The 25,519-nt window shown below is 41.5% G+C and overlaps 2 protein-coding genes across 3 annotated transcripts in view; one reads left to right on the top strand and one right to left on the bottom strand.

Moving 5' to 3' along the window:
• The window catches only part of ZNF827 (zinc finger protein 827), a 188,337-nt gene extending 177,413 nt beyond the window's left edge, over positions 1-10,924 (top strand). Inside the window, exon 14 of the transcript XR_007151669.1 lies at positions 10,914-10,924. The gene's annotated coding sequence lies outside the window, so the exon portion shown is untranslated. The remainder of the gene's footprint in view (positions 1-10,913) is intronic.
• The window catches only part of CB1H4orf51 (chromosome B1 C4orf51 homolog), a 46,198-nt gene that overhangs the window by 982 nt on the left and 19,697 nt on the right, over positions 1-25,519 (bottom strand). Inside the window, exons 3-6 of one of the 2 annotated variants that reach the window (XR_007151671.1) lie at positions 19,281-19,339; positions 17,261-17,318; positions 16,755-16,828; positions 13,721-13,888 (exon numbers count right to left, since the gene is read on the bottom strand). Coding sequence is in view for 1 of the 2 variants with exons in the window: in XM_047856741.1 (XP_047712697.1) it covers positions 13,781-13,888; positions 16,755-16,828; positions 17,261-17,318; positions 19,281-19,339 (299 nt within the window). In the remaining variant the exon portion in view is untranslated. Of the gene's footprint in view, positions 1-13,627; positions 13,889-16,754; positions 16,829-17,260; positions 17,319-19,280; positions 19,340-25,519 lie in introns of those variants that run through there. The other variant, XM_047856741.1, reaches the window with a different exon arrangement.

The raw sequence follows: 25,519 nt of genomic DNA on the forward strand, positions 1-25,519 counted from the left end.
GAGCCCTCTGCCACCACCTGCCACATTTCAAATGTTTTCTGTAGAAAGGCAAACAGTTGCTTTTAACAAGTAAAAAGACATTTTAGTCTTAATACAATGAAAGAATATACTAAACATGCTTATTTTTCTACTTGTTTAAAAAAAGATTCTCAGCCCCCAAACTCTAAACACATTAAGAAAGTTCCCGGTCACTTCCATTGGATGGAAAGTCTCCACGTGTTTACAGAAACACAGGAAAATAACTGATCTATCCGTGTCATCAGACAATTAAAGCCAAGAGTCTGGGTCTAGCCACTGGTCTAGGACGAGGGAAATTTATCTAGCCATCCTCTGGCCTGGATGTAGGGCTCCAGCCAAACCATTCCAGAATGGTGAGTGTCTTTTCGATCTTAAAGATTTCTAGACAGGAGATGCCATCACTTGGCCTCAGCGTACTCTTATTTTTATTTTAACTGAAATTCCTAATTGGTGGTCCACACTTTTCAGTGTGTCTTATAAAGAACCAACAAGCCCCCTGTCCTCTTATGTCCCACTTCAAATAGAATGCCATAACATTCTACATGCAATGGGTTTGATCAGCATTTGTAGTGACACACACCCCCACCCCCATCGCCAATCTATTTTCTAGGTCCCCCTAAAAAGCAGAACCCTGAGATTTATTTGGGGAAGCAATTCTAGAAACAAAAGTGGAGAACCATAAAGAGTGAAGCAAGTAAGAAGGGAAAGCCAACCCCCGGGGTGTATTGACCAGCTGGTCATTGCTGTGAACAAGTAGGATGCAATCCTTCCAGAAACTCTCATGAGAAGCTGTATAAATGTATCTCAGAATTGACAGCCCAAGGGACAGAAAAAAGAAGGGGCTGGAATAGCCCCAGAGAGTTAACTGCCTTGCACTTCCAGGTTTACCCATGATTTAGAATGTCTGCATAGTTTCCCACAGGCAGCCGCAAAGGTGGCAAAGAAGCCAATGGTGCAGAATGTGAGAGGCTCCTGGTGAAGCCAAGGGCAAGTGCTGTCAATCGCATCTGACCACAGCTGGTTACTATTGCAAAGGTTGGCTTAAGAAGGTGGATTTGTGAGATGGGGAACCATAGGTATCCAATGAAATCATCATCTTCAGCAAGAACGTTGCCATCACTTTAGCCTCTAAACCAATGTTGGCCACATATCCAACCTACTGAGTTAGCTCAAAGCCCTTCTCCTTTCCCCACACTGAAATTGGGCAGAGCCAAGGACAGACAGTATTGGGTCATGATGCTACGGAATGGAAGGGGTGGCACATAAGAAGAAGGTGAAGGCTCCATACAATAGAGTCTCTCTAGAGTCTGCCCTTTGGGGTTTGCTCTTTGATGTCTGTGAAGGAATTGAGCTCTTATAGGACTCCATTAGGGGAAAGTCACTTGACAAGGACATTGGCTGCCTCCCACCTCAGAGAGCCTCCTTGACCTAGGGGAGCCACGTGAGAGCCCAAGTGAGGCCAGAAGAGAGGAGCCATTCCCCAGGCTTCTGAGGCCAGCCCCAAGCCCAAGCAAAAGGCATCCCCTGGTATCTCTCATAAGTACCAACTTACCATGAACAGGAGTCCAGCAAAGGGATGGGCAGCCAGACCGCAGAGAGAAATAAAATGGTTACATTTGGCTTACCTGGCATTGTTCGTGTACACAGGTTTCCCTCAGGAACCTGGTGCTAAGCGGGGAAGTATCTGTCCTCAAGGAAAACAGCTGATTGAAGATAGAAATAGTCAGGATATGGGTCATCTCTGTTTCTATTTCTAACCCACAACTAGCAGTCCTCCTGCTAACAGAGGTTTGGGCTAAGCATGGACTGATGATGGAGAGTTACATAGCTACATAGAAAATATATATAAAGAATGCATACAATACATACATAATATAGACATAAACATAAAAGATGTGTGTATTTGTGTGAAAGAATCCAGAAAGAAGGCCAGGAATTTTATTATTCTGGGATTCACCTTATTAAATTTTTTTTTTCTTTTTTCCTTTGTGCTGCTGAAAATAAATGCAGGTTGATGAAAGGGTAACATATGAAAAGAATAATTAAGAGTCAAGGAAATCCCATTAATCAGCATATCTTCCTGCCCTTCTTTTTCTACAATTAACTAAATGGGCATAGCAGTCATCACCACACTATCAGTCAAGGTCCCGTCTCTCTATGGCATCAGACAATGGACAGCAGCAGCAATAGCTAAATATACAGGAGTCTTGGTTACACAAAGAGGCCATGTATCTTTTTAAATGGGCAGAGTAATAATTTCCTGCTGATGAAGGAGTTTACACTTTGGCTTGTCTGCCTCTGAGTAAGGCTAAATTGTGTACATACATGATTTTGTGTCATAAGATCCTGTCTTTAAATATGAGTCCCTCCTATTACCCAGAATTCATTGCCTCCCTCATTATTATTCCCCACACTTATTCTTCACACACAAAGTGCCTATCCCAGTTGGCCATATTCTAAAGCAAGCCCAAGCCTATCCTACCAATCACTTCTCCCCCTGACTCCTCTTCCATTCTAACCGTTTCTCTGCTTTTCATTCATTATTTACTAAGCAACAAATATGTGGGAAGTCATGTGCAAGCAGCTGGTATGAAACAGAGACAAATAAGATACTTTCCCCAGCTTTAAAGAGTTTTATCAACCAATAGAAGAAATGCATATTTGAGCAAATGCATTATAATACCAGGAAAAATACACATATATTGCTGTGGAAAAGTTGAATAAAGAGATACTAATTCCAACCAGGGTGAGAGGTGGCTTTATGAGGGATATAATCCCATACAAACTGCAATCTAAACGATGAGTGGAATTTTCTAGGCAGAAAAAGTGGGGAGTGCAGTCCAGATTGAAAGAACAGCTTGAGAAAAGGCAAGAAGGTGAGAAATTGCATGGTGGGTTCTGTTGTGCTAGGAGATTATAATGAAATCAAACAAAGCCAGCTTGTGCAGGGCTTCAAACCCCTTGTTAAGGAGACAGAATGTCTAAACAACTCCGCAGTTAATAAGCACTAAAAAAAAAAAAAAAAAAAAAAAAAAAAAAAAAAAATTGAGGAGGAGAATGACATAATCTGACCTTTGTTTTAGGCAGTTAATTCTAACAGCACTACAAAAGGAAGACTCGAATGACAAAAAGGCAGAGATATGTGGTATATTCAGAATGTCCTAAAGGGAAGCCATTGTCTTCTCCCTCAGACCTGCCCCTTAACCATGTATTCCTCAGCTCAGTAAAGGGCACACCAACCTCCAAGTGATCCAAGCTACAACACCTGGGCTCAACTTTGCCCCCTTCTATCTCTCTCCTTCTGTCTCTTCCTCCCTTTCTTTGGACAGTCGATCCATCAGAGTTGTGCTTATTTTATCTGCCGAGTATTTCATGATTCTATCCTGTCTTTCCACTATTAACGTCCCGGTGCAGGTCCTTAGCATCCTTGCCAGGTGTCTTTGCAATGGTTTCCTGTCTGAATAGGACATTTTTGTGTGGGAAAGACTGTACAAATTTATTCCACAGCTCAGAATAAAGTTCATGATCAGACTTGCAGACACAAAGATGAGAGGTGGAGCCAGGGGACAGGATGATAACATCATGGTAGCAACAGCAACAACAAAACAGCGGCAGAGCGCCAAAGACAGGATGTTGGGAGATTCCAATTTTAGTGGAGAAGCAGGAGGAAGCAACAGAGGAGATTTAGAAGAAACCATCAGAGAAGTCATCGACAAGCGCAACATTGTTAGAGAAATCCAAGGTTAGAGAGAATTTTTTATACGACATTGGATGAAAGGATGAGTAGTGTGAAGTCGGATTTTAGTCTTTTCCAATTTGATGGCCATTGACGGTCTTTGAGGATGTAGTTTCAGAGACAGGTTGGGAATGGAAACCAAACTCTTACAGGTTAAAGAATGAATTGATGGTGAGGATCCAGTCACGAGGAGAAAAGTCTGCTCTTGTAGTGAGTTTGGTAGTGGGAAAAAAAAATCATGCATGCCTACCCCTTGCCAAAAGATGCCCAATCTTCCCTTTTCTCTCAAGGAAATCTACTCTTTTCCCTCTCCTAACTTCACTTGTCTTCAAAGAGAGAAGCGTAAGCTACTGACATTACAATCCCTAGCCACACTCCAAACCAATTTTCCATACCACTTTTGATGTAACTCATCCTTTGAAGTGCATGAAGTCTGTGTTCACACCATGCCTCCTGTTGCTGTGTCTGCCTGGACCAGTTTCTGTTAGCCACAGACATCCGCAGGAAACGGACTGCATGAATAAAATTTAGTAGCAGTTCTTCTAACTACGAGAGTCTAGAGAAATGCAAAAAAAGATGACCAAGAGATGGAAAGTCACCCTCCAAATCCCCTCTACTGCTGCCAGAACTATAAAATAAAGATTTCTGTGTGGAAAGATGAAGGCTTAGAAAGGAATATGATAGGTCTCTAAACACACACACACACACACACACACACACACACACACAAAACAAAAACAACAACGAACCTTGATGGATGTGGCCAGAGAGCACAGACTTAGTCACCAAATTCCAGAATATTAGGCCCAGGGGGTAAATCTTGAAGCCTACAGAGGTTGTTCATGTTGGAGCCCTAACTAACTGTCCCTTTCTAACGTTGTGCAAACCCGACCTTTGTAAAAGCAATGGATCTCAAACCCTTCTAGGCTGCACACCGCTTCAGCTAGGGAAGAAGAGCTACAGCTCAATTCTTCTGCCCCAGCTTGCTGTCATCCTACCAACAGGAAAAAAAAAAAAAAGTCACCCTCATCAGACATAATGGAAAGAAAGGTACCGGATTCTATGAGATCGAAATGAAATAATCTGTTATTTATTAAATATCATGACAAAATTGTTAATTCATGCCAGAAACACAAATATAAATGTTATCATATTGAAAGCATTTATTCTGAAGGAGACCATCTGGCAGAGCCTCGCAGACCACACTTTGAGAAGCAGAGGGTGTCACCATGCCGGGCTCTGCCATTAAAGCAGCAAACCCAGAGGAAGTGAAAATTGAAGGGTTTTGAGGGGAATGCTTTGCAGTAATGACATCTGCTAGATACTTGTCATGTGTTTCTTGAGAGGTGGGCCTGCTTTTACAAATGTTGTTATATGAAAACCTACATTTTCAAAAAAAAAGGGTGGTTATTATTTCAGGTTCTCTCCCTTTAAAAATGGATTCTTTCCTTAGGCACCTAATTCCAGAAAAGTATTTACAGACAAATGTATACAGCATTTACTGCTGAACAGAAAGTCTAGACAGAAGCTGAAGGACAACGTAGGACAGCTGAAGAGTCAGGAGACACGATCAGTTAGAGATGAACCAAAAATTTTAAATACTGTACAACATTATGCGATTATAAAGTAAATGCAAGTTTCTTTTGTAACACATAGTTTTTAAAAACCTCACACTGTCACACTCTTCGCAGAAGGGCAGGAGTACCTATGACATGGAAAGCATATACCCTCTCTGGAGATGCACGGAGCACTGGTCACACACAAAGTAGAGGAAACCTTGCATTCCAGAAAAGAAGAAATGTTGATGGCAACTGGAAGAAACACCCGATCTCCTTCAGGGTCCAAGTGAACCGGTCTCACCTGGCTGCCCTACATTTTCAAAGGATTCTTGAACTTAATTCTGAGTGCATCTTCTGCCCTCAGAGATGCTATTGTTGGTTGAACATCAATCCTTTTTCCCTTTTCCAAAATTCTCTCCTCTGTGTCCACAGGGCACCTGGGTGGCTCACTCAGTTGAACATCTGACTCGATTTCAGCTCAGGTCATGATCTCACGGTTTGTGATTTTGAGTCCCTCATCAGACTCTGTATCTCTCTCTCTCTCTCTCTCTCTCTCTCTCTCTCTCTCTCTCTCTCTCAAAATAAATAAACACCAGATTAAAAAAAAAAATCTCTTTCCTCCAGGTCCTACATCAGCTCCGATGGCTGAACCTAGAGAATCCACAGAACAAATTCCTCCGTCTAGAATGGGGAGGGTCAGCAGAGTTTGACCTTGATAGAGTTTCAGCACTTGAAAGTTCATTCCCATCTTGATCCTACCCAAGACCATCAGGCATCCACTTACCAAAGTTCAATCACTATGTAGGAAGTCATCTGAAAAGAGCCACATTACACATCAAAATGGTATTAATATGATATACTGCATTCCTACTTAGGCATGTCTCAAAGTCTAATGAGAAGAATAGCATCTATCGACCAGCTCAGTATTTGTCAGGGGTGTTGGGCCTGTAGCTACTCAAGCCCTAATTACTGTTGAGTTTGGAGAGTGAGTAATTCAAATTATATAGGCTGCATATGTTTACTGTCTCTTCCTATCAAACACTTTAATGTGTATATTTAGAAGTGGAAGAAATAGCCCTCATGCAATCCAAATCTCCTAGGAGAATTTGGACCCTCAATGATTACTCCTATAGTCCTCATACTTGTAAAAGTTTAATAACAAGTTTTAGTACTGTTTAAAGGGTAATACATGCACATGGTAAAAATAAAAACTGATTCAATGATTAGGTTTCAAGAAGAATAATTTAATTTTTTAAAGTTTTTTGTAAGTTTATTTATTTTGAGAGACAGAGAGAGCAGAGGAGGGGCAGAGAGAGAGAGAGGGAGAGAGAGAAAATCCCAGGCAAGCTCCGTGCTGTCAGTGTGGAGCCCGATTCGAACCGTGAGATCATGACCTGAGCCAGAACCAAGAGTCAGACGCTTAACCAATGGATCCACGCAGGTGCCCCAAAGAATAATTTAATTTTGTTGCCATCTTTGGCCTTTGTCTGCTCAGAGATGCTGTTGTAAGTGGAGCCTTTCCCATCTCTCCCCTTTGCCACATATCAACTCCAGTGGGTGGGCTGAGACAATCTGTGGAAGAAATTCCTCAGGATAGAGTAGTTGCTTCTGGGGAGGTTGGCAAAACTTCACACGCCAGATCTTAAGCCAGGAGTCCTGACCTGCTATAAGCTTGGTCACATCCCATCTTCTCTGTCCAAATCTATAGTCTACTCATGACAGCTCATTTAGTGACTAATTAGATTACAGAAATGAATGAACAAACTATTTGTCTATGCTTCTTATGAGCTATTAGCCATTAAAAAAGAATGTTTGGGTAGGTAAATGAAAGATGAGTAAGAGAGAGGGAATGAGAGTCATAGAGAAGTGGCTGGACCTCAGAGCATGTAATTCCATTTCTTCATTATGTAAAAGAAGACCCTGCAGCCTGGACCAGGAGGGGAAGTTGAGAGGAGAGGGAGAATGAGAGAAAGAGTGAAAGAAAATACTTGCTTAATAAGAATAAGAATAATTGTTTCTATAACTAATTAATCCAAGGCAGTCTGTGGTTCAGTCTCAGCCACAGATCACAGAAAAAACATTCCCACAGAAAAAATATAACAAACAGCAATTCAAGTGTTAGCCTCTCCCTAAAACACCAAAGAGGGGAATATAGTCTTGATGTACATCCACAGATCTTAAAAACTCTTCTGAGGACATTTTCCTTACCTTACTGATGATGAATCCCTTCAAATATTACTCTTCTCCCTCTCTTTAGAACCCCTTAAAATTCCTCCCAATACTCAGGCCACCTAGTTCCTTTTCTCCACTCCCTGGCACTTTCGTATAGATCACTATAACTTTTCTGGCTTTTTTCCTCACCGCCCCACATCTTAGAACTAAAGAAAGACTGGAGCCCTCAGATTGACCCTTAAGCCTATCAGTCTTAAGGAGGACAAATTTTAAAAATAAACTGACACATACAGATATTATACTAAAACTCCAGAACATCAAGGTGAAAAAAGTCCTAAAAGGTAAAATAGGATTCAGATAAATTACCTACAATGGAGTGAAATTCAGATCAACCATGGAAGTTTCAAGAAAACAATGGAACAAGAGCTTAGACATGTTCAGGAAAAGTAAATTCAAACTTAGAGTTGTATAACAACTCTAACACTCAAGAGAGAGATGAAAATATATTCTCAGACACACAAGCCCTCAGAAAAATGTATTATCCACAGACACTTTCTGGCGGAGAAAAGAGAGAGAGCAAAAGGAACCTAACAGAGGATGTACTCCAGCAAAAAGAAAAATGAAAGGTAATCAAGTGGCAAAGAAGAATATATTCATGTTTGTTTGTTTTTTCAAAGTAAACTCTGCACCGACCATGGGGCTTGAACTCACAACCCCGAGATCAAGAGTTGCTTGCTCTACCAACTGAGCCAGTCAAATGCCCCAAATGTACGTGTGTTTTATTTTTGTAATTAAAAGGGTGTGTGTGTGTGTGTGTGTGTGTGTGTGTGTGTGTGTGTGGTGGTTGCCACAGAGGGAGGAGGAAGGTGGACAAAACGTGTGAAGGGGTGAGGAGGCACAGGCTTCCAGTTATGGAATGAATAAATCACAGGGATGAAAGGGAATATAGTCAAGGATGTTGCAATAGGGTTGAATGGTGACAGATGGTAGCTACACTTGTGATGATCATTGCATAACATCCAGATTTGTCAAATCACTATGCTGCACACCTGAGACTAACATTGTGTGTCAACCATACTTCAATGAAAAAGAAAGTAATTTTTGGAAAGGTTGGGGAGAAAGGAAGGTAGAAAATGCAATTCAACTTCTTTTTTTAAAAATTTTATTATGGAAGCATAATTGATATGCAATGTTATATCAGTGTCAGGTGTAAACAACATCATGACTCAGCAATTCTATACGTTACTCAGTGCTCACTACGGTAAGTGTAATCACCGTCTGTCACCACATAATGTTATTACAGTATTACTGACTATATTCCCTATGCTGTAGTTTGCACCTCCGTGACTTATTTTCTATCGGGAAGTTCGTACCTCTGAATCCTCTTCACCTATTTCGCCCCTCCTCTCACCCCCCCCCCTTCCTTCTGACAACCACCAGCTTGTTCCCTGTATTTATGGGTCTGCTTCTGGTTTTTTGTTTCCATTCCATTTTACCATTGCCCGATGTCTTACAGTTTACATAGTGCTTTCCGATAAATTGTCAGTAATTAGAATCCCAGGACCTAGAAAATATGTTTTAAGAGGGACAATGTTGGGACAAATAATAATTTTCAATGAAAGTTGGAAATGGACTCTCCAAGTGTAGTAATGCCCTTCTTGCCATGGAAGCTGGATGCTTTGCCCCAAGCATCGTGATGACAATGACAGTGGGTCTGAGGAGGGGCGATAAACATCAGATTTAGCGGGCTGATTGTTTTTCTTCCTCTGTCTACCAAGTTGGACTGCATTATGAATTGGCAGAGAAGGAAATGAATGGAGGTAAGAACTACAAAATCTCAGACCAGCTGACACATCGCAAAAGGACTCATCAAATGTCCAGTTTGGGGGTCTATGGACTAGAGACCTCTTGCTGACGGTGGGTGTGGGGGGAGGGAACAGGCAGGACCCACTCCACACAAGAGGCCTGCTAATGGAAAGCCTTAGGCTCCACAAAGGCTTCTGTTGAGAGGTTCATGGTACTATTGCCTATGTCACATGCCATGAATTTAAGGCTTGGAATCTCTCACTTGAACTTTTTTTGTGCCGTCCCGGTGTGTGCCAAAAAAAAAAGAAAAAAAAAAAAGAAGCTGCCAAAAAGCAAACATTTTCCTGTCTCTAAAAATAAAATGCTGGCAACAGTTCAGGCCTCTGTGCCAAGACCTGGCCCTTCCCAGGATAAACAATAGGTGGCCAAGCCGATCCCAGGCAAGCACTGAGCCCAGGAGCAGGCCTGGGTCCAGCCTGGAATGCCTAGGTCAGGGCATGTGTAGCTGTAAAACTAGAAACCAAAGGTGGCCCTCCCTCCTCCCCAGCTGAAGAAGGGCAGCTGCTACCCCACAGCCAGGGGCCAGGTGTGGCTGAGAGGGGACAGCCTCGGGTTTCACCAGAAACCTTGACCCAGGGGAGGCCACAGAGTTCACACTGTCCCCTGCCCCCAGATCCCCAGGGTGCACAGTGACAGATTTGAGGGCTATGAGAGCCTGTCCAGAGAAAGCTCCCCAGGAAAGAAAGTTTCATAAGTACCCATCTGCGTTCATCACCCAGGCTTGTGCCCATCACCTGTCAAACGCCCAGCTGAGAGCTCTCACCTGCTAGATACAGGCCCAACAAAAACACCGCAGTGTATGAATGCTATAATAACCACCATTGCTCCCACTCAAATTGCCTCGCAGCTCGTCAAATGCTTCTATAGCATTTGTTCCAGCCCCTGTGCCTTGTCATTAGGGTTCAAATCTTCCCTAGATCATAAGCTTGGCTTTTTGCTGGTTTGGGGAGTTTAAAAGGCTAAGAGGGGGTTAGGGGAGGAGAGGGACTAAATATAGCAAATATTTGCAGGCATAATCACTCCATAAACATGCTTCAGTGGAACAGAGTGTAGGACCGACCCAGATGACGGATGTCACTCACCCGAGTGTCACATCATAAATAAAACTGAATGAGCCCATTCTCCTACAGGACCAGAGTGACGCCTGTTCACACTATAAATATTTATGAAGTCATGGTCCTTAAAAGACTTTATTTTTCCAGGTAAGTAGACTTTAATGAAAAAGTTGAGCTTTTCCTGCAATTTTCCTGCAATTATGGAATAGTCACTGTAGCTTTTCAACGGGTATTCCATGGAAAGGGAAAGAAGAAAAGGAAAAATAAGGCCCCATCCCAAGAGGCTGCTGCACGAAGATCTCATTTACGCCAGTCAAGATTCATTCTCATTCAAAAAGGGACAGCCTCCTCTGAGGTGGGCAGAAACCAGAAGAACACTATCAGTCCTGTTCTACCCAGGCTTGTGCAATGAAGGAGGCACAAACAGATCCTTGTCACCCAAGTTCAGACCCCTCCCACCACCTCTGCTGGGAGAGACATTCTCCTTCTCGTTCTCAGCTCTCTCAGCCTGTCTCTTAGTAACAGAAAAAATGTACACCTCACCCCATTCCTATGCTCATGTGCAAAGAATTCTCAGAATGTGAGCATGTGTGCCTGGGTGTCTCTGGAGTGTTTATGGAGAGACCCCCACTCCTGCCCTTACTTACTCTCGATTGCATTAGCAATAGCCCCCCCAGAAATGGCGCCAGAACCGGACCAGCTTTTCCTGCGCTCTTCACCACCCACCACTGCAAAGAGCAAACACCCTTTGGGCTCCCAGCACCTCTGCCACACTCTCCTCTTCCAAGGCACTGGGGCAGTCCTGTCACCTGGAGCTCATAAGCCATTGTCTCCAGTACAATACGAGCCAATTTTTCATGTCTCTTTGCAGCATACGTGTTACTCATCACTTCAGTGCACCAAAACCCTTGCCCAAGTCCAGCAAGCCTGTTTCTTTCCCAGGGATGGCCTTCTGCCCAGGCTCCTTTCCCCTGCAAACATCAAGGTGGCCCCTGCTATGTCAGGCTGAACTGGCCCCGTAGGGACAAGTTGAAGATCATTTGGCTCTAGCCTCCAGGAAGTCTTGCTCCACAAGGAACAAGAGTCTCTGGTTTTATGAAAATGAGTCACAGGCTGCCTTGACCGTGCCTATCTGGGGAGGCCAGGGCTGCCATGTATGGTCCGTGCTCTGTGCCACCCACCTCTCCATGTAAGTCGGAGTTCTTTGCCAGGACAGCCTGAGTCATAAAACTCAGCACATTCCTTAGGCATTGGATAGTCTTTCCTTGTTATTACTTTGCTTTTGTTTTATGCAGCACCTGGTTTCATTTTAAAAACCCAAATAAAATCTCATGGTCAGGGGTTGGGGGTGGTGGTGGAGATAGCAAGGGAAGAAAAAGAGAAAGAAGGGAGTGAAGCGTAGGCTAGGGGAAGGAAGAAAGGGCTGTAACACCTCCCTCCCCAGGCAAGATCCAGAGTGGGACAGAGAAGGGACTGCGGAGTGAAGGGCAAGAGAGAGGATGTACTACAACTGAATTGAGTTTGACCAAAGTCCTTTGTGCAGTATATGAGAAGGCACTTGATGTCTCTGTCTCTTCCTCAAATTAGGCCACAGTACTGAAAGCCGAGTGACCTTCTCTACACTTTCAGAGTCTCCTCAATAAACTGACAGGCTTATTGTGATGAATTCTAAGGAACTTTGCAGTTATAACACTATGTATGAATCTGTTTCCTTTTTTCTTGGACCATAAACCCCAATCCATGTGTAAGGGAGTATGTTCCCACAAGCCAGTATTTGTTTTTTGTCTGTGGGGGATAGAGAAATGGGAGACAACAGAAGAAAAGGTGTAGACCCAACCGCACAAATGCTGCTGTCCGAACTGAATTTCTGTGGCCAGGTTATTTTGTAACCTCATCTGTAAAGCCGTTAACATAGAGTTTTAGAATTAAAACACAACTCTAATAAGCAATGCCTTGCATCTGGTAAACAAATACTGAATGAATGAAGGAAGGAAGGAATGATGCCAATTGACATGGAGAGTTGTATTTTCTTGGAGTAGTCAAGCATATTAATTACAACATAGGCCAGAACATTGGGTACCTGACTCAGAACTTAAACAGAGGCCTTTACCTCCCTCTGCCTGAGATTCTCTAAACGAGGTTGGCAAAAGCAAAAATCCTGGAGGTTCCTGAGTGGCTCCAAGGCTACATTTTCAATGCACGGTTTGGCGAGCTTAATGGAAACCATACGAAGGGATCCCGGGAACCAGACCAGATGGCTTCCCGGGAATGTATTTAGCCTAACCCGGGTTAAAGAACAAAAATAACCACTAGGAGTTGAGGCGGGCGGGGGGTGGGGGGGGTGGGGGGGGGAGGTGGGGGGGGGAGGTGGGGGGGGTGGTAGGGGTGGTGGTGCGACTTTTAATGAATTACCTTTTCTATTCAACAGCAATCATGTGAAGGACGGTCTGGGTAAATGGGAGTAAATGGAGGAAGGGGCAGAGGGCGGGGCGGGAGGTGGGCAGCAAGGGGTAGGAAGTAGCTACTTTCGTAACCACACTGTTCCGCTTGCCCTCAAAGAACACGAGCCGTTGGGACGCTTTGCGGCCCTGGACCGCGTCTGGCTCCTTCCCGCGCGCAGGGACTTCGCGCCGCCGCCACGGCAGCCGCGCCTGGGCCCCGCCTCCACCGCGCGGCGCCGGGGAGAGCGGGAGGCGGACGGGACGTGCGGAGCTGCGGGAGGGAGGAGCGTGGGGGGGAGGGGGAGCAGGGGGAGGGGGAGAGGAAGTCCGCGGCGGACAGAGGGGCGGGGCGTGGGCGGGGCGTGGAGGCCGCGAGGCTCCTCCCGGGAGAGCAGGGGCTGGAAAAGCCGCGGCATTCCCCGCCCCCAGCTCCCAGCCGGCGTCCCCGGAATCACCGCCGCGTGTCCCACGGCCCGGGCGCGTTTGCTTCCCCGCGGCGCCGCTGCGGAGGAAAGCCTGGCCGTGGAAGGCTGCGGCTCTTCTGGGCTATTGCTCTGAATACAAAAAAGCCTTTCTCACGCCCCTGCGGCCCTCCCCGCCCGGGGTTCCAGCTAGAGGGGACCGGCCCGTTGATGCTGGAGCCTGCAGCTGTGGGGGCCACAGCACCATTTCTGTGGTTCTTGCAGAGAAGGGTGGCTCCAGGTATTAACACTTAAAAAAATGATTTTATGTAATGATTACACCGATAACTTTTGTTCCCGCTTCCAATTTAAGAGGGAAAAAAAATCGAGGGATGGAGGGTGTTTGAAGCCCAGGGAAGTGTCTGAAAAAGCCAGTCGGTTAAGGTCTAGATCTTACCGGGCCCACTCTTACCTCAAAGTCTTTAACTAAACGAAGCTGCAGGCCTCCAGCTCTGGGACTGGGTTTTCCGACTCAGCTCAGTGACGAGAACGATCCTCCCAGGCTATAAACGGAGTACTGATCACTTTCTGAGTCTTCAGACGAGCCAACCTTGCTGGCCGAATTACACGGTTCCTGAAGCTGGAGAAAAATGGCCTGGTTGTTAGCCCTTGCCCTTCCACTGAGGTTACTTTCTGCACGGAACTGGGAGTGAAGTTGCCAAGACCTCATTCTTGAGCAGGAGTCGGGATTGTTCCTGCATTTTCTTCCATCTCCGTTAACCTATTACATGTATCGTGTCTCTGTTAGGAAGGCCAGTCCAAACGCAGGAGAGAGAAAACATGTAAGAACCCTGGCATCACAAACCATCGCTGCTTCTCTCCCGCCCCTTACTTAATCATTCGTGAGTGGTAAGATTGTTTCCCCTGCCTCCCCTAGGGTTCCTTTAGTATGGACATTCCTGGGTGTGAGTTTCTCTACTTGACAATTTTACAACGTGAGTTCCTTGAAGATAGGGCCCAGGAAAAGCAGTATTAAGAAGATGGTTACCAAGGCATTCAACGCCAAGCAGATTCTTTAAAAACTGAGAATATTGTTAATGATGGTTGAAAATTTCATCCAGTCCTTACGTGTTGCTGAGGATTTCATTCAATCCCTACTTTTTGCTGATGCACGAATTTGTACATTGTACCCCTCATTGCTTGTTCTCCCCCAAAATATAGCACCTCTAAAAAATTTTAAGATTTTGCCTTGTCTAATAAATAAAAGGTCATGGTTTATTTGGTTTTTTTTGGTCAGAACTTCAAGCCCCAAGTTTCCCAAACAAGTACCCCATATTCTTCGTGGGAGCAGCGAGGTTCGGGACGGGGAGTACTTTTAGCCTGTTGTACCGCAAAATCAAGAGTAGGATGTAATGCCACTAATTTGTCAGGAATTGTTGACTTAAAAGAGGCCACTGTGAGTATAGTAAAGTCACTTTAGGGGTGGGGGCCGGGGAAGTATCTCAAAGAGAAAGGCAACTGTTCCCAAGAGCAGCTGCAGCTACTGGCAGTGGAATCGCTTGGAACCAGTACAACTCCACGCAGCAAGAGGGACTGATTTATTTAGCAATGGTTAATGATTCTCCCAAGCAAACCCCAGGAGGCCCGGCTAGCAGTAAATACACTTTCAGGAAATCATCTACCCTTCCTAGAAGGATGCAGCAACCCTACAGTGAAGGGAGGTCCCCGGCCACCCGTACAATACATCCTTTAGTCCACTGCCCAGCTTCAAATGCCCCCAAAGAACTCCCTCCACAGCCTACCACAGCCCTGCCCTGTCATGCTTACAATGTTCCCTAGGAAAGGTATCAAAGCCTAAAGCAGAAAAATCAAGAAAAGTGCACAATTTTTGGAAGGCCATCATTGAATGGTACCGGGGAACCCAGGTGGGTTGTCTAGCCAGGCCCCATTAGCTAATTTTGTGAGATTAGCTAGTTGGTGCTCAAAGACTAGCATGTTCCAAAATGATATGTACATGTAACTGGTGGTTTTTGTGATAATGTTAGGTGGTACCTGAATAACATTTCTTATTTTAATAGTCAGGGTTTTTGTCTAATACATACAACTAGGAATACCAAATCTGTGGTGTCACAAATACAATTACTTAGGGTGAGGCTGGGATTTTTTTCAAGTCCACTTATTTTATTTTATTTTTTGACATTTATTTATTTTTGAGAGACAGAGAGAGACAGAGCTTGAGTGGGGGAGGTGCAGAGAGAGAGGGAGACACGGAATCCAAAGCAAGCTCCAGACTCAGAGCTGTCATCACAGAGCCCCCGATGCAGGGCTCAAACCCACAAACCATGAGATCATGACCTGAGCCGAAGTCAGATGCTTAACCCCTTTTTCAAGTTAATTTAAAGATAAATCTTAATAAACAAAAGTAATGGGATAGCAAAACTAATTAGTTGTAACTTTTATATTGAGGTGAAGTCAGTGGAGTACTTGTAGAAACTAGTTTTTATTCTTTTTTTCAACTCATTCTTTAGGAATCTCTGCCAGAACTTTTAAGACAAAAAAAGAATTCCATTTTAACATCCTGTTAAAAATTACTGGATTTTGAGGGGAATCTGGGTGGCTCAGTCAGTTAAGTGTCTGACTCTTGACTTCAGCTCAGGCCATGATCTCACAGTTTGTGAGTTCAAGCCCCGTGTTGGGCTCTGCACTGATGGTGAGGAGTCTACTTGGGATTCTGTCTCTCTGCCCTCTCTCTCCTTCTCCCTCTCTCTCAAAATAAAGAAATAAACTTTAAGAAAATTACTTGATTTGGAGAAAGTCTGATCGGCAAAGACAGAGGCCCTGCTCTGGAGAGCCACGTCAGGGGGAGCAGAGATAGTAGATATTGGGTGGTGGAACAAGCTTATGAGGAGAGTGGGCCAGGACTCTGGGCACCCAGGGTAGGTCTCCAGAAAGGAAGGACAATCTGAGAACCTACTGCCTTTTTTTTTTTTTTTTTTTGCAAGAGCCAGAATCCAGCAAATCACTGATATCACTGATGAAAATTTAGGCAGTACCAGAGAAATTTCCAATCCACCTAAGCCTCTTTGAGGCTTGTTTCCACAACAACCGGAGAGATCTATACAAAATGTCCAGGATGCTTTAAGAAAGAATGCTCAACTGGGGCACCTGGGTGGCTCAGTCAGTTAAGCGTCCAACTTGGGCTCGGTGCTGACAGCTCAGAGCCTGGAACCTGCTTCAGATTCTATGTCTCCCTCTCTCTCTCTGCCCCTCCCCCACTCATGCTCTGTCTCTCAAGAATGAATAAACGTTAAAAAATTTTTGAAAAAAGAAAGAAAGAATGTTCATCAGGATAGTGTACTTTTCTATTTGTCACTTGATTGTAAATTTGGGATCCCCTTCATACCAACTCTGAACGCACACACACCACCACCCTCACTGCCACACTGCACACTCACTGACACTACTCCAGGGATCCACTGTTGGGTGACAAGTAAAAAGATTCTTACATGCTTCAGAAAGTCTTTCTTTAGTCGCTTGTAGCTCATCAGATTCTTAGATGCTGGCTTTTTAATTCTCATACCTAGTGTAAAAGAGACAGGCAGTGTGTAAGTACTTGTGGTAGAGTCTATCGTAATATGAGTAAATGAAATTTACTAGTATTCCAAAATCACTTTTAATCAATAACTTCAAACACTCACATACATACTAGTTTCCCAGTCCCACCCAACATCTGTTACCACCACAACCTTCTCACATGTATAGTCTTTTTCAGAGGTGCTGCTGGGAAATGTTTCTCTGGGATTTCCCCCTCCTTTTATTTCTGCATCCTGCCATCCTTACTGTTAGGAGAAGTACAACAAAATGACAGGGTGCATGACAGGAGGAAAGAAGCAGAAATGCAAAAGGCCTTGAATGACCTCAGATGCTGGAAGGGGTGAAAATATCAGATGAAGACCATCATTCAAATCAAGGCAGAACATGATGTAACGTGGTAGGTTAGGACAGGACTTACCTGATTTTTCATAATTTGGAGGTGCTGGAGAAAAATCACCACACGGAATTTGGTGTGCCTGTGAAAAATATAAAAATAAATGCCAACCGCTTTCACAACAATAGAAATTTAATAAAATTCTTTTTCCAGTGTTGTGCTTCCTCATTCAGGAGGCAGTTTGATACTGCTATCAAAACCCACTGTCGTAACAGACACCAACAGTGAAATCAAAAGACAAAATAGGGGGAGAAATGTATAAAGTAGGATAGGCAAAAGAGTACTATCTTAATACGGAGATAGCTTATACAAATCAATGAGAAGAAGCTAAACACCCTAATAGAAAAGTGGGCAAAGGAAATGAATACAGTCAGTCATCATTATTCATGGATTCCGTAGTTTCCAATTTTCCTACTCGTTAAAATTTATTTGTAACCCCAAAGCCAATACGTGCAGCACTTTTGAAGCATTCAAGGACATGCACAGAGTTAACAAGTTGAGTCACCTGATGTGCATGTTTCCAGTCGAGGTCAAACCAGAGGTCACTTTGCCTTCTTGTTTCAGCTCTCGTACTTTACACGAGTGTCCTTTTTGTGGCCTGTTTAGTGCCACATTTTCTGCATTTTTATGCATTTTGTGAGTGGTATCACTTTTTGAAATGGCCCCCAGTGTCATGCTGACGTGCTGTGTAACATTCCTACGTGCAAGAGGACTTTGATGTGCCTTATGGAAAAGATACATTTGTTAGGTAAACTTCATCCAGGCGTGATTTATAGAGCTGTTGGCTGTTAGTTCAGTGTCAGTGAATCAACAATACATATGAAATAGGTAGCTTTAAACAGAAACATACATAAATACAAATTTACAGTTGATGAAATGTCGTGACCAGAGGCTCACAGGAAGCTGGCCCTACATTTCTCCTAGGAGCAACAGTTCCATAATGACCACTTCAGTGTTAGTAGGGACTTTAGAAAACATAACTACCTTCAATTATGAAAATTGACTATCAGCACAAAAAAGCTATGAATAAGTAATAAACAGAGGATGCTCAAACTCACTAATAATCAAGGAAATTAAAATTAAAAGGAAAGTAAAATATCTTCATCTATCCAATTGGGAAATACTAAAATTATTTTTTAAAGCCAGTGTTAGAGAAAATATAGGAAAACAGGCACTCTTGAGGACCGCTGGTGCATGAGGCCAATTTTCTGGAAGGCAATTTGGCCATATATCAAGATTTAAAATAAGCATAACAACTCCTGATCCAAGAATTCTACTTATGAGAAAGTACCCTGAGGAGATAATTGTACAATTGCAAAATTTTACATTTAAATTTACTCATCACTGCATTATTTACAATAGTTGCCAATTTGAAACACCTAAATGCCTAGCAATACAGGATATTTTTACATTGGGATATATCCAGTCAATGGAACATTATGTATCCATTGAAATGATAAATATTGCTAATACTGAAAGAATATGTCCATGAAAATATTCAGTGATTAAAGCAGATTGCAGAGGACAGTGGATCCCATCAAGGCATTCTGTGTGTGTGTGTGTGTGTGTGTGTGTGTGTGTGTGTGTGTGTATCTTTACATATGCATAAATATAGAGAGACATTCCTGAGGTAGCTCACTAAAATGTTAATGGCAATTATCGCTGGGGGGAGGGAAAGGATTTCAGATAATTTTTACTTCTGTCTCTATTTCTCTGTATTATTTGAAAGGTTACAGTCAGAGAAAAGCTGTTTTTGTTTTTAAATTGTCAATATAATCTATATAGTTATTGCCTTACATGGGAAAGAGGAACGTTGGTAACTGTAAAGAAGAGACACAACATCATCAGTTCACAATTTATAACCTTGGCTGTTTATCACTGTATCCCCATCAGCTAAAAGAAAGCTACACACATAATAAGCGTTCATAAATACATGTTTGATGAGTAAGTAATTTTAAACAATAAATAGTTTTTTATGAAATATGCAGGGTACGATTGTTTAAGCGCTCTCTATGTCAAGGTCATTGAGAAATATTGGACTTACCACACTGTGCTTGACATCATGTGAATTTTTGAAAGAACTGGTCATATGAGGTAATAGTCCTGCATCCAAATGAAGAGGGAAAACCAGGAGTAAACCCAGGGTTAGAGTAAAATCTCTTACATTCCCATTTGTACCATGCAAAGGAATTGTACACACATTACTTACTTCCCTTTAGAATTTAACCAGTGGAAAAATTAAGAGTCAGGTAAAATGACACTGTGACTAAAAGTTAATGTTTAGTAAATATTCTGGAGCTTTTGAGGGTGGAGGTAATTTTTTTTATGGTACACATTTCAATTTTATTTTAAAAAGAAAACCAGACTGATAATAGCTAAGGGGACATCGAAATTATACATCTATGATTTTTAAAATGTTATCAAAATTATTCAGTTTTACATGTACTTTGGCTTTCTCTATGAGGTTGTCCTGACGTAAGCCTAAAGTAGAGACTGTGTTCAGTCTTTATTAATTTTCTTAAATTTTAATCCAGTAAAAAATAATTATCTATGTCCCCTTTCCCATCTAAAAATAGTTAACTTTTCAAATGATGCTCTTTTTTAAAAAAGATTTTATTTTTTAGAGCAGTTTTAGATTCACAGCAAAATTGAGAGAACATAGAGTCCCCATATACTCCTGCCTCCCCCCCACCCCATGCATAGCTCTCATTATCAACATCCCCCTGCCAGAGTGGTGCATTTATTACAGTCAGTGAACCTACACTGTAACATCCTAATCACAGTTCACATTACAGTTCACTCTTCGTGTTGTAGATTCTATAAGTTTGGACAAATGTATAATGGCATGTGTCTATCATTATAGTTTCATACAGAGTATATTCACTGCCCTAAAATTCCTTTGTGTTCTGCTTATTCATTCCTCTTCCTTCCCAGCCCCTGGCAGCCTCTGATCTTTTTACTGTATCCATGGTTTTGCCTTTTCCATAATGTCAGGTAGTTGGAATCCTATAGTATGTAGCCTTTTCAGATTGGCTTCTTACACTTTGTAATATGCACTTAAGCTTCCTCTATGTCTTTCCATGACAGCTCATTTCTTTTTAGTGCTGAATAGTATCACATTGTCTAGATGCGCCACAGTTCATTTATCCATTGACTTACTAAAGAACGTCTTCCTTGCTTCCCAATTTTGACAATTATAAAGCTGCTATAAATATCTATGTGTAAGTAAGTATTTGTGTGGACATAAGTCTTCAACTTTTTTGGATAAATCCCAAGGACCACAATTGCTAGATCATATGGTAAGAGCATGTTTAGTTTCCTAAGAAACCATCAAACTGGTTTTCAAAGTGACTGCACCATTTTGCATTCCCACCAGCAATGCATGAGAGTGCCTGTTTGCTCTTCATCTTTACCAGCTGGCATTTGATAGTGTCAGTGTTCCAGATTTTGGCCATTTTCATATGTGTGTAATGATATTGTTGTTTTCTAATTTGCATTTCCCTGATGACATATGATGTGGGGCATCTTTTCATATGATTATTTGCCATATTTATATCTTCCAAGTGAGGTGTTTGTTAAAGTCTTTGGCTCATTTTTTAGTCAGTTTTTTTTTTGTTTGTTTCTTGTTGTTGAGTTTTAAGAGTTCTTTGTATATTTAGAATAACAACTCCTTATAAAAAGTATCTTTGCAAATATTTTCTCCAAATCTGTGGCTTCTCATTCTCTTGTCTTTTGCAGAGCAGAAAAATTTAATTTTAATAAAGCTGATCTAATCTATTATTTCTTTTATGGAGCATGTTTTTGATGTCATATCTAAAAAGTCATTGCCATACCAAGGTCATCTAGGTTTTTTCCTATGCTATATTCTTGGAGTTTTACACTTCTGCATTTTACATTTAGGTCTATGATCCATCTTGAGAAAATTTTGTAAGGGTGTAAAGTGTATGTCTAGATTTTTTTTTTTTTTTGCATGCAGATGTTCAGTTGTTCTGACAAAATTTGTTGAAAAGACTGTCTTTTCTCCATTGCACTGCCTTTGTTCCTCTGTCAAAGATAGGTTGCCTGTATTTATGTGGGTCTATTTCTGGGTTCTGTATTCTGTTCCACTGATCTATATGTCTCTTCTTTCACCAATACCGCATTGTGTTAATTACTCTGACTTTCTTGTAAGTATTGAAGTTGGGTAGTGTCAAGGCACCTGGGGGATTATTGATATAGCTGGATTAACACCTACCGTATTTGTTACTGTTTTCTATTTGTTGCCCTTGTTCCTTGTTCCTAAATTTGTCTTCTACTCTTTCTCTGCCTTTTGTGGTTTCAGTTGAGCATTTTATATGATTTCATTTTCTCTCCTTTCTTAACATTTTAATTATATTTCTCTCCCTCCCTCCCTCCCTCTCTCCCTCCCTCTCTTTTTACTTTTTAAATAGTTGCCCTAGGGTTTGGAGTAGTTACAACTACTCCAAGTACATTTCAAGTCACATTATACCACATGTTATACAAGTAGTGCAAGTGCCGTATAATAACAAAATATTCCTGATTTCCTCTCTCCCCTCCCTTATGGCGTTGTTGTCATTCATTTCTCTTGTATTTAAGCATAAATAAGTACATATACAGTTGACCCTTTAACAGCATGTGTTAGGACTGCAAAGGCCCACCTACAATGGATTTTTTACAATGTAGTGTTATAAAATGTTTTTTCTCTCCCTTATGATTTTCCTCATAACATTTTCTTTTCTCTAGCTTCCTTTATTGGAAGACATACATAAGCCTACATAATTGAATACTTTGTTACTATTATTATTTTGAATAAACTGTTGTTAGGTTAAAAATTAGAAAAATAAAAGTTTTGATTTTATGTTTACCTATACCTTCTTCAATGCTTTTCTTGTCTATGTAGATCTGAGTTTCTGACCTATTCTTTTCCTTCTCTGTATAGAACTTTTAACATTTCTTGAAGGGCAGATCTACTGGCAACAAATTCCCTCACTTTTTCTTTGTCTGACAAAGTGTTCATTTCTCCTTCACTTTTGAAGGATAATTTCACAGGGTACAGAATTCTAGGTTGGTGGGTTTTTTTTTTCCTCAACACTAAATACTTCATGCTACTCTCTTCTCGTTTCCATAGTTTCTAAGGAGAAGCTGGATACAATTCTTGTTTCTCTATAGGTAAGGTGTTTTTCCCTCTGGCTTTGTTCAGGATTTTTTTCTTTATCTTTTGTTTTCTGTTGTTTGAAAATGATATGCCTAGGTTTAAGTATTTTGTTTGTTTTACATTTATCCTGCTTGATGTTCCCTGAGATTCCTGGATCTATGGTTTGGTGTCTGCCATTAACCTGTGGAAATTCTCAGTTGTTATTGTTCATACATTTCTTCTATTCCTTTCTCTCCTTCTTCTCCTTCCAGTATTCCCAAAACATATGTTATACTTTTTGTAGTTGTTCCAGTCCTTGGCTCTTCTGTCCTATTTTTTAGTCTTTGTTCTCATTGCTTTTCAAGTTTAGGTGTTTTTACTGAGATAACTTTAAGCTCAGAGATTCTTTCCTCAGCTGTGACCAGTCTACTTATAAATCCATTAAAGGCATTTTTCATTTTTCATTTGTTCCTCAGTGTTTTTGATCTCTGGCATTTCTTTTTTTGGTTCTTTCTTAGGATTTGCATCTCTCTGCTTACATTGCCCGTCTGTTCTTATATGCTGTCTACTTTATCCATTAGAGCCCTTAGAATATTAATCATAGTTGCCTTAAATCCCTGGTCTGATAATACCAAATCCTGCCATGTCTGGTTCTGATGCTTACTCTATCTCTTCAAATTATGTTTGCGCCTTTTAGTATGCCTTGTAACTATTTCTTTCTTTTTTATGAATATAAGTTATTGTCAAATTGGCTTACATACATTTCTTGATAGCTGGACATGATGTTCCAAGGAAAAGAATTGCTGTAAATAGGCCCTTAATAATGAGGTGATGGGGTATGGGGGAGAGGAAGCATTCTACAGTCCTATGATTAGGTCTCAGTCTTTCAGTGAGACTATCCCTCTGGACAGTGAACTTCACAGTGTTTCTAGGGTTTTCATCCTTCCATGTTAGGTAGAATAGGATGGCTAGAGTGGGCTGGAGTTGAGTATTTCTCTTTTCCCTCATGGAAGGCTAAGGTAAGTTAGAGTTTGGTTTTTCTTTTCCCCCAGTTCAGTTAGACTACCATAGTGATACCCGAGCAGATTAGGCTTTGGCAAAGTAGTTTCTCCTAAGGGCAGACCTTGTTAAGAACATAGACTCTGGAGTACTTCAAAATGGTACTTCCCCTCTGCCTGCTGGAAGCACAAGGGAATTGTTCTCTGATATTTACTGTGGTAGCCTGGCCAAATCCCTGAAGGTAAGTCTCACAATACGGTAGGTGCTTTCCTATGCCTGGGTCCTCCTGGAGTTTTTTAACTCCCAGCTCCAGCGATTCATCAAGTATAGTTCGGATATTCAGACCCCGTTACTGGTTCCTATGGTGGTTTCTGCTTGTGAGTCTCTGCTTTGGTAAACTGTCACTACCTATATTCCCTTTTCTGTCTCTCTAATCTTGGGGTCAGCAGTTTTCCCTGTGTCCTCACCTTTCTTATGAATCCAAGAGGAGTTGTTAATTTTAAATTTTGTCCAGCTTTTTACCTGTTGCTAGAATGGAGAGGCATCTTCCAAGCTCCTTACAAGCAGAACCAGAAACCAGAAGTTGGGATAAACATCTTCATACCTGGAACATTCTATAATATACAGCTTATACTTTTAGAATCAGAGGGAACCAAGGCTATGCAGAAATTGTAAGGGTATACATTTTTCTCAAGGTCTGAAACAGCCCTGGTATATTTCTTAACAATTTTATTGAGATATATAACTTATATATCATAAAATTGACCCACTTTAAGTATATAGTTCAGTGATTCCAAGTAAATGTACTGAGTTATACAACCATCAAAATACCATAATATAGTATTAGAGCATTTTCATTATCCCAGTAAGATCTCTCATGCCCATTTTTGGCTAATCTTCTTTCCTGCCCTCAGCCCCAGAAAACCACTAACCTACTTTCCCTATAGATTTACCTTTATTGGACATCGCGCAGAAATCAGAATCATCTGCCAGGTGGTTTTGTCTCTCTGCCTCCTTTTACTTAACGTAATATTTTTGAGGTTCATCCACATTGCAGCTGTTTGGTACTTTGTTCCTTCTTATTGATGAGCAATATTCCATTGTATGAATATACCAAATTTTGTTGTCCATTCACCATGATAGACATAAGGCTTATTTTCAATTCTGGCTATTATGGATAATGCTGCAGTGAACATTCATGTCCAAGTCTTTGTGTAGATATATGTATTCATTTCTCTTGGATATATGCCTATAGGTGGAATTGTTAGCTCCTACGATAAGTTTATGTTTAACTTTAAAAAACCTGTCAAAGTGTTTTCCACAGTGGCAGTACTATTCTACATCCCCATTAGCAATGAATGAAGATTCTGGTTTTTCCACATCCTCTCCAACATTTGTTATTGTCCGTCTTTGTGATGATAACCATTCTCATGGATGTGAGGTGCTGTCTCACTGGTTTTAATTTACATTTCCCTAATGACTAGTCATGTTGCATTCTCTGGTGTATTTTGATTTAAAAAATAAGAGAACATTTTAATTTGATTAAAAATAAATAAAAATTGATTTAAAAGAGAAAGGGGGACTTGCTTGGCATAATATGATGGGGTCTCTTCATTAGCAATGAGTCAAGGGAGAGGAATAGTTTTTGTCAAATGCTCATTGCTATTTGTGCAATTTTATGCTGATAAACTTCTAAAACAAGATATCTTAAGCTAAAGTCCAATATGGAGTCCAACAATTTATTCAGGTGAATTCAAGAAAAACCTGCTTTTTCACAGCTACAGTAAAAGCAGGTGGATAAAAAGTTTATGCTGCACAGTTAGTTCTGATTATTCCATTAGCTATGAATCCTTAGCCTTTCAAAGCTCTGTGAGACTTTTATAAATCCCACTGGGCTGCCAGAGGCCTTGAATGGTTTTATGTCACCTTTTCTTTCAAGAATTATATGATAATCAGTAATTAGTAAATGATATGCTTCTATAATATTAAAGTTTTATAGAAAGTATTTTTGAGGTATTTGATGGATTATGGGAAAAAACAGGCACTAGAATTTGTGCTAGACATTCTATGAGGGATTTCTACTTATCTGTCCATCTTTTACCCAAACGTGGTCATCTTTCTGAGCATTTTTCTGACATTTTCAGAAATCT

Source organism: Prionailurus viverrinus, chromosome B1 (assembly GCF_022837055.1).
Source record: "Prionailurus viverrinus isolate Anna chromosome B1, UM_Priviv_1.0, whole genome shotgun sequence".
Taxonomy (NCBI): domain Eukaryota; kingdom Metazoa; phylum Chordata; class Mammalia; order Carnivora; family Felidae; genus Prionailurus; species Prionailurus viverrinus.